General features: G+C 35.0%; 1 protein-coding gene across 4 annotated transcripts; it reads right to left on the bottom strand.

Moving 5' to 3' along the window:
• Positions 1-2,181: 2,181 nt before the first annotated feature.
• On the bottom strand, positions 2,182-8,622 carry LOC146465994 (uncharacterized). 4 transcript variants are annotated; one of them, XR_014868171.1, is made up of 5 exons: positions 7,109-8,622; positions 6,883-7,001; positions 6,377-6,485; positions 4,119-4,280; positions 2,182-3,002 (listed from the first exon to the last, which is right to left on the bottom strand). XR_014868171.1 is itself a non-coding variant. In XM_085128018.1 (4 exons), exons 1-3 carry the CDS (start codon positions 7,359-7,361, stop codon positions 6,393-6,395), a joined length of 465 nt encoding a protein of 154 aa, XP_084984144.1. In that variant the 5' UTR covers positions 7,362-8,622; the 3' UTR covers positions 2,182-3,002; positions 6,377-6,392. The 4 variants fall into 4 exon arrangements, 1 of the variants encoding a protein (XP_084984144.1); XR_014868172.1 differs by having other exon boundaries at positions 4,130-4,280; XR_014868173.1 differs by lacking the exon at positions 6,883-7,001 and having other exon boundaries at positions 7,109-8,616.
• Between the last annotated feature and the right edge of the window lie 1,107 nt (positions 8,623-9,729).

The following is a 9,729-nucleotide window of genomic DNA, read 5'->3' as shown; positions in this document are numbered from 1 at the left end:
AAAGAATGCAGGAGAATTAAAGACTATCAGAGAAGAATTGAAGAATAAGCGGCAAGGCAGACGAGTGCAAAATCAACCATACAAAAAGAATCCACCAAGTAACACTGCGTGAGACTTTGAACTCTTTACCTGAAAGACGCTAAGGAATACACAATATTATGTTCAAGGTCATGAGAGAGTCGTATGATTTTTGAGCTAATTAGATAATTACCCGTAAATTACTCATCTGAGTAGAAATTTGAGTTTGAGTTTGAATTTAAGTTTGATTTTACTGATTGAAACTTTTTAATGTTTAAACAGTTTCACATTTTGCATGACAAAGGATTTTTTTTGTTATTTTTCTTACACGTATTAAACAATATTGTGTACAATAATATATTGTATAGTAAAATGAATTGTGATTTATGTTCAGCAGAAATACATGAAGGTTTAAAGGATTTTGAAGAGTCTTGTCCTTTCTGTCATGAGCAGTTTAAAAATCGTCAGCCGAACGAACGCGAAAAATGTTGTGATAATGCTTATATAATTCTTGATAGAGGTTATTCAGTTTGTAAAAATTGTGGGCAAGTTGCTGGCTATAAAGTCGTAAACGAATATGTCAAATTTCCGAGAAAATCTTTATCGCTTTCGTTAAAAGAGCGTTTACAATCGAAAATATCATCTTGAAAATATAATCAATGATTTATTGGCAGCATCGATTATATGTGTTAATTATCAACAGAGGGTAAAAATACATCGTATTTTTGCCGAAATAAATAAAATCCTTCCCCACATTAATGGGAAAAGGAAACGTATTATCAGTATAAAATTTTTATTAGAACCAATTTTAAGCGCCATGGGATTAGAACACAGTCCGCTTGTCCGTATAAAGTCTAAAAGAACCTTAACAAGCTATAAAGAATATTGGAACCAGACATTGGATTCGATTGGTGGTGAAATAGGTCAGTAAAATAACTTATCATACATCCTTGCTTGTTTATCAACAATTGGTGTGTTGTCTAAAATATAATCATCAGCATGTTGTAGTTTTTTCCGGATATCATCATCAAACTCACCACTTCTAAGAATTTCTTTTATGGATATTAACAAGTGCCCGTATTTTTGATAGGCGTATTGGCATTGATGTGTTTTTATTTCAACATTCTTATGCTTCATATACATTTGAATAAAAACTGAAACAGTAGTAGCTGCAACGAGAGATATGCCTGAAGTGGGTATACTACTGAATACACCACCACTAGCAATAAGTGCAGAACTAATGTTACCGATTAATTTCCATTTTCTATAGGATTTATAAGCTTTTTTAAAGATCCACATTTTTCTATGATAGGTACGGTAATAAGATTTTAATTCATCAATTTGGTCAGATGTTAATGTGTTGCTGACGTGGTTAAACTCTGTTACATCAATCATAGTCTTTTATAATTATTGTTACACAAAATTTTATGATTTTTTAAGAGCCTCATTGATCGTGCTGATTATTAAAGGCTTTATTTTAGAGGACATCATATTCTCCAATAGTTCTTTGATGTCAGAATCCAATTGCACCAAAGATTGTCTTATACTATTGTTAATCAGTGGTTTGATAATATCCTCTGTGTGGCTCTGGAGTTGACTGAGAGATATTGCATGATTTGGTTGTGTTTCATCTTTGATAATCACACTGTAAAAGTTGACTAGTTAAAACAACCAATTAAAATTGTCGCCAAGTGCATCTGGGAGAACCCTTTTTTTTAGTTGGTTTGACCAATTTAAAAAGGTTTAAATTAACTGGATTCTTTTGGTTTGAAATAACTAATTTAGAATAAGTTAAAATAACTATCAATTAGGTCATTTTAACCTATTTGTTTAGCTGTTTTTACTTCAATATATAAGATGTTTTAACCACTAAAAATATTAGTTTTAACCATTTTTTATAGAGTTAGAATAACCAATATCCTTGGTTGAAATAACGTAATTCATTTAGTTAGCGACCATCCAAAATTAGTTAATTCAACCATTTAAAAAAGTACCCGGGGTGCATCTGAGAGAACCCATTCTTTTTAGTTATTGTTAGTTAATTTAACTAAAAAATAGGTTACAATAAATTGTTAATTTAACCACAAATAAATAGTTCATTTAACCCATGTAAAAGAGTTAAAATAACACATTTAAATGGATTATATTGGCAAACAATTTCGGCTACATGCATCTTTATTGAATGACCAGGCAGTCAAATATATACATATGCAGTAAACAATGGTTCCATAGAAAGGGAAATTAATGATCACATCTTATCTACAAGAAATATATCGGCTGTGAACTTTTTTTCTCTCTTTTACCTGCTAATATTCATATAATAAACAACCTAAAACTATATAATGATATTGAGAATAGTGTACATGTATGTCTACTTGTTGGCTCACATAATATAAACTGAACAATTTAAACTACTTCTTTCTGTTGAAACCTAAGTGGCAAGGTTTAGTAGAAGGAATTGCTGGATATAAGCATTTTGTCACTTGGTTCAGCTCACCAGAAAAATTCAATTTGATCATGCACAAAGGTTTTACTTTTTTCATTGTAAACTTGCTAAAATTCAACGTTCTTCAATATATCTCAAACTGCATACATTTGGCCAATCTCACACTCAATTCTATGGAAGAAACTGGAGTGGTTTCTATGCCATTCTACACATCTTGCCTACCACTGCTTTAACACTTAACGGCAGTGCGTGACTACTCCGTCTTGACTCAGGTATTAAAATATACTCAAGAAATAAATAAACATTCTTGCTATGACCACCCTGGCCCTTTGGGTAGTCAGCATTGAAGCTATAGTAGCTTGCAATCAATGTGTTGACAGCACTTAAAATGTTGATTTTTTTTTTGGAAACGGCAGACTACCATTCCTACGGCTACCAACACCAGTGACTGGATATCATCAACAGTTGCCCCCGTCGAAATGAGACGGGGTGCTGTTGCTGCCGCTATTTCATCTTCTGTACCCAAATCTGAGTCATTCTGCAACAACAAAAAATGATTTGTTGTGACTGTAAATCCTGGACATTACATACAATCACAAACTACAAACAGCCATTTGTAACACAATATCATCCATCAGTGCCAAACGTAAAGGAAATGCTTATGAGCAAATGGCATTAATAGAGCAACAACCAAAGCTCAGAGAGATTTTTAAGGAACGGCCACTAATCTCATACAAGAGAGGGCGTTCCCTAAAAGACATACTCGTTAGAGCAACACTATAACTGAACATGGCCAAAAATACACGAGTGGGAGTCGCACAGGCCTATCTTTATTCCTTTTCCCCCTGGCAATCAATACAAACACCATTACGCATAGCGGTGGCATTGCATTTTGATGAAAAGGAAAGAATCTCTTAATATACAAAAGGAAAATCGCTTTATGACACGCTTGTAAAAGCAAAACTGAAAAGGCTTTTATCAACACAACGGATGCACAGTGGGAGTCGCACAGATATGTAACTTCAACCCCATAGCCCACTTTGAAAATGAGTGATGGCCTGGGTCGAGAGTAACTGCCCAAGTTATTGTGGGATTGTTTGGGGGGATGATAATAATAAGCAACGTCCCCCAAACCTTCCCGCAATCGCTCGGGCAGCTACTCTCGACCCAGACCATCACTCTTTTTCAAAGTGGGCTATTTAAACGTGATTCTTACATCTATCATCTGACGATAAATCACGGGCTATGATTAAGCAAGTCGTCAAGAGATAACTTAGTGAGAGGCAGTTCCAGTAAGTGGAACTGTAGCTGTGATTGGCTAAAATCGGGAAAGGAATGTGGCTGGAACGTGAGCAGCAGTTTGTGAGGAGGAGCATTTTTGATAAGACACAGAACGGCTGCGAGGGAGACTAAGTTGAGTGAAGACTGCAATAAAAGGAACAGTTGGCAAAGCTTTGAGTGCAAACTGTTAAAGGCCAATGTGATGATCAGGATTTTGCTTACATACTCAAATGTTGGTGCTACATTACACGTCTCCATTATTAAATTACCCAGGAAGTGAAAGGGTTAAGATAATCATCATCAAAGAAATAAAAGTCTAATTTATGGTCTGGTAACATTAGGGCTAAAGGTCTGGAATTATAAAAATACTTACATGGCTGGTACCAACAGCATGGCAACATGCTCCCTCTCACTGAAGTGCAAAACTGGTGTCTGGGCCATTATTGTTGTGCATAACTGATGAACAAGTTAATTTTGTTGTTCTGCCTGGCTAGAGGAAGCCCTTTGCTAAGCCTTGCTTAACATCAGGTTCCCACTATGTGTTGAAACAGACAAAACACAATCAGAATTCAAATAACAATTTATTTTTGGACACATATCTTACTAACATACAAACAACATGCTGTTTTTCTTGATAAATAATCAAGTCCCGGTCTATTTGCCAGCCTGTCAGCTCATACAACTCAAAGAAATGTCTTTTAGGCGGTAAACACTGTCACCAAATTTTTCAGTTAAAACCGTCTTTATTGTATAGCCTAGTGAATAAATATCAGTCAAAACATTTTGTGGTGAATCACCAGCTATCAGTTCAGGTTCCATGTGAGGATACCTTTTTAAATGTTTCTGCTTTTCCATTTTATTTGGTAATTTGTAAAATATTCCTTTGTGAAGTGGGCATGCTTTTCTAAAGTCAATGACAACAGCATTACAATGAAGACCTCTTACATCAACCATAACATTATTAGGCTTCATGTCATTATGAATAAAACCTGAAAGGTGAATTGCATGCAGCCCCTCAATCATTGTCAGTAATAAAGGATCTGGAGAACATGATTCTAACCATTTCACTGATTTAAGTCTCCTGGAAAAGTCATCTAAAGTTACACTTTCCTTATTAATGCCAATAAATTCTCCATGCAAACTCCCAAAAACAGGGGAAAACTAGAGTGAGGAATAAGATTTAACATGGCCTTTACTTCATTGATCAAGATGGATCTCACGAAACGCTCTTCGTTAAAAAAAATTTCAAACAGGCATCTATACCTTTATATTTACTTTTAAAGCAGCTCCCAAATGTACCCTTTCCTAGAACATTGTCCTCTTCTACTTCAAGTAAATTTTTCGTAATAAATCATGGTTTTTGGAATGTCTACGTCCTTCAATGTATTGCTAGCAAAATATAGAAGTCTATTATTCTCTTCTTTTGTTTTCTTTGATTTATAAAAATAGCCATTTGCTATTTGCTTGGTGATCTTACAGTTATTTTCAAGGTCAATTACTTTTTCTTTTACTTTCTTTGCTGCATTGGATTGCCAAAATGTTGAGAGCTTTTTTCGATTTATGTGATTCTTCCTTTGCCTACTTTTTCTCTTTTTCTTTCCACTCTTGGAGCACTGAAATGTTGACTGCTGGTTTCTTCTGAGTGGTGTTGCAGCTCAAATGTTTAGAATCAGGCAAGATATTGATTGGAATAGAAAATTAATTTTGAATTTGGTATCACTGATGGAAATTTATTCTATAAAAATGTGAGCCAGGTAAAAAAAGAAAGCAAGAACCCGTACGCTGCAGATTATAGCCCAAGCAAGGCTGACCCAAGGGACAACCTCAGCTAGGAAATTGTCAGTAGGCAAGCAATTAAATCTTGCCTTGACAAAACTATGGCTTCTGCTGGAGTTCAGCATTTCAACCCTTATCACACTTTAGTTTTTATTCAAATTCACTGTAAGTCATGTACATAAAAGTACACAATATCAAACAAAATAAAAATAACTTAAAAAACATTCAGTTCATTTATCAACAATTCAGTCCTCCAAGTAATTCAAAATAAAAGATTTAAACTGATTTCTCTTTTTTTTGTGAGAAATATCCATTTGAGATCCTCTGGTCAATTTTGTTTTTCATGTTTTCTTAAGCATGACATATTTTAATCAAAGTAAGACTGAACAAGCAAACTTGTGCACAAATTATTAAAAAAAACCCTACATTGAATGTACCAAAAGAAAAAACAACAATTTATTGTGGTAATCAATCAATTAGATTTTGAAGGATCTCGTGTTATCTTTCCCAATTGATGGTTTCCGATAAGTGTCCGGCAACAATCACCAATTTTTTTGGACCGCCAGATGGCAAGGGGACAAGCAAGGCATTCTTTAAGCACACAATTGCAAGGTGTATATGTGCAGTACGAAAACAAGAGAGCCACGCTTTTCTCAGTTGGGCGAAAACAAACTTGACACTAAGTAATATGTGAATTTTTCTTCTCAGGTATTGTTGGTTCAACAGAATATAAAATATGAAAAAAAAAATTTCAGTGAATAACAATGATTGTGTTATGCAATGTCGGAAGGTTTCAAGCGGGGCTTCTTTCAACACATACAAATTTGAGTACGTTTTCAGCACGAAAGTACCTACCAAGCTTTCCGTGTCTTTATCGTTTCCCTTTTTTAATGATTAGCTGGCACTTTTCGAAGACTTTTCTTGTTTTCTCAACGGGCTGCCGAACACTATTGACATCAAAAGTCTGCAAAAAGAATACAAATAACAAAACAAGATAAATTAATACAGACATCACGATCGACTGACAAGTTAAATAGTTCAAACGAAATTAGTTTCCAATAGATTTTCAATCTGTATCGCTTTTTTTCGAAGCATATTTCGAGGTTTATACATCGCTGCATGATGACTTTTGGTCTGCTTGCAGCAATGTAACCAGGCATGGCTTTGTAACCACGTAAGAATGTGAGTAATGCCGCAGACCGCCATGCCCCAACGCTTTTAGGCGGGAACTGTTTTTTTACGATCTGTAATTCATCCATAGAGAGATTCTAAATATACAAGAAATAAAAGATCCTCTCTCGGAAAACTTCTCATTTTATGTATGTAAACGAAAACTTGAGTAACACTGAGAAGCCACCTACCACGTGCGTCACCTCTGTCCATGCCACGATGAAACGTTTTCTTGTTTTCAGGTTCGGTATGATGGAATTGATCGTCAAATAATCAAACTCAAAGAAATCTTCTCCGTCTATTTCGTTAGCTACATTTGGGTCAAAACACGATAAAAGAGGCAATTATGAAATTTGCTGTTGTCTGTACTGCCCTCAAGAGGTGGACATAATTTGGATATAGTTCAACTCGGCTTACCTTTGAATGCTTCTATCAGCTCATGAAACTCTCTTTCCTTTAAAAAGTCCATTATGTCCTCCATGGTGGAATCTTTTGACAGATCAAGCACTGATGCCATTACAAAAACGGACGAAAAAACCTCTATCGACAGCGGAGAATGTTCACCGGATGGACGTTTCTCACAAACTGAAACGCTTGGCAAGTACAAGTCATAAGAATGACATGTCACAAAGGGACTTTCATTATATATAATTACGTGACCAAACAGCATTATTTGATAACCAAAAGTTCATTGTTTTAAAAATAAAAGCGGTTTCCGTTAAAGTGTCATTTGGTTAATACCAAAGGAAATTCCAGAGATTATGCGGTTTTTTGATAAAGCCGGTTTCTATTCAAAACTTAGCTTCAAAGCTCAAGGCCGAGATGTTCAACAAATCAGTAAAAGAATTGAAAAGTGTCACTACTAGCGACGGTTCCCACGCTAACCTCATAATCACCGAATATCCCGGTCGGAGTGAAAAAAAAAAAAAAACTTTCAAGCACTGTGTTGACTGCAATCACCATTGGCGTTAGATCCGGCACCCAGATTGGCTGAAATCCATCGCCCTAAAATCATACATTAGGACGACTCAGTTCAGTGTAATCTTGTCAAGCAGCTAGGGACCGATGTTTATTGATCGCAAAAGCACTCAAACATATTAGGTTACGGAAAGCCACAGCCAAAGAAACGAGCAGAGGAAGCGGCTGTATATTATTCGGATGCATTTATCTTACTAATCCTCTATTTACACCATTATCGCCAAGTGGGTTGCATTGTGTATAAACAGACCACTAATTTAGCTCTCACAGTCCTATTTCACTTATGAGAAGGACTAAATGTTATTTAAAAAAACCCACTAGTTTGTTTTCGATGGTCAGGATCATTATCAGAGTTTGTTGGTGATCTTGAGGATGGAAAACGTTCAGTATTTTTTTCAGTAACAGTAAATTTTTATTCATTTAGATATCATGTCTCAGTTACAACCAACCGGAATATTTCACTGATGTATATTGTAACTTCCGAATAGTAGTGTTAACAACGTGAATATCTTATCTTTGGCTGGAAAACCTTAGAAAAAGCGGGAAACCCGTCAGGACTATCTCACTAAACTACGGCTACGCGCGCTATGGCGCGCAAACTTAGGTGCCAGATGTGCTCCACTTTTTACTCGTTGACAATGGCTTTAATGCTGAGTCATTTGCTTAAAGTTCACCAAAGTAATCCTGACTTTTTCATCCGAATGTGATTTCGCTGGTTGCCAACGCACTTTCAAGAACGCGCATGCCTACAAAAGCCATCTGAGAAGAGCGCATAAAGAAGTCAATCTTCATCAACCGGTCGTGCGTCGTGAAGACAGTGTAGCAGAAGAAGGGATGGAAATTGTAATTGAAGATACACCTCCCGAAGAACACAGAAAAAAACGGAAAAAAAATTAAAACACTTGTACTATGACTAATGATTTTGGTCGTTTACACTAATCAAAATAGTCAGAGTTAAATGACTCATCTCTATGGTTAAAAAACCTATTATTAAAGGTTATTTTAACTATTTTAATTTGTTGACAATTTCAACTGTTAGGAATGGTTAAAATGACCATTGTTGTTAGTCGTGACTATTTAAAATAGTCATTTTAACTAGTCAGTTTTTACAGTGCAGATGACGGTCTTCTGAGCCAAGGTGACCATCATTTACATGCAATGGTTCTTTATAATCAGGATCGTAATCTTCATATTCAACTGTATTCTAGCTTGTTACCATTTTCATCAAAAATATGATTTCCATTCTCATCTACAACGAACGGCATTATATATTTATACAACATAAAAAATTGAATATTTTATAATGTAAGCTTTAGCGACTTTTTTACCTAATCGTGGATTAATATTTATTTCATCAATATTACTAAAAAACTTGTTAATTGATATAGTAATTTTATTTTTTATAGAATTAAAGATATAAATGTAATTTTGTGGATGTTGCTGTGTTTTAGTTATTTTTCCCCAGATTCTTAATTCCATACCATTTCTAACACATTGTCCGTTAAGCATAATTTCTTTTATAAAAATATTTTCTAAAGTCAGTGGTTTAAAAATGGAAGGTAAAATGAATTTGTCATCAGAAAAAATTGGACCAGCTAAATAAATTTCAGACGTATTATTTTTAACCCATTTTTTAGTTAAAGCATCTGAGTCATCAACTGGATCAGCTAAATTTATAATTTTATGATTATTCATATTAATTTCAGCATACATTTCATTTTTTAATCCATCATAAACCCGTGGATCAACACTATCACTCCATCCTTTGATTCCATAAATAACCAAGTATCCTTCTGGGTTCTGGACAACAGCTCTGCCATGGATTACAATGTTATACGATCGGGTGTGTTTTTACTGTTATTATTTATCTGAACAAGCAGTTTGCCGTACGTGTCAAATGCTCGGTAGACCTGTTTGTGAATATAGACAGTTGTTCCTTGAGTTGATAATGATACATTGGTGGATTCAGGCCAATAGTATTCGAATATCATTGTGAACGTACCAATGGGTAATGGATAAATGTTGAATGAGATACCACTTCGATAATCATTGGATCCATC

This window comes from Pavona decussata, unplaced genomic scaffold (assembly GCF_977016875.1).
Source record: "Pavona decussata unplaced genomic scaffold, jaPavDecu1.1 SCAFFOLD_155, whole genome shotgun sequence".
Taxonomy (NCBI): Eukaryota; Metazoa; Cnidaria; class Anthozoa; order Scleractinia; family Agariciidae; genus Pavona; species Pavona decussata.
The sequence above is the reverse complement of the archived record's forward strand: the minus strand, read 5'-3'. Positions and strand labels throughout refer to the sequence as shown.

Coding starts and splice junctions, on each gene's coding strand:
- LOC146465994 (XM_085128018.1), bottom strand. CDS start 7,361: ATGCTGTTTGGTCACGTAATTATATATAATGAAAGTCCCTTTGTGACA. Junction 7,002..7,108: donor GCTGATAGAAGCATTCAAAG/GTAAGCCGAGTT, acceptor ACCCAAATGTAG/CTAACGAAATAGACGGAGAA. Junction 6,486..6,882: donor GGACAGAGGTGACGCACGTG/GTAGGTGGCTTC, acceptor TTCTTTTTGCAG/ACTTTTGATGTCAATAGTGT.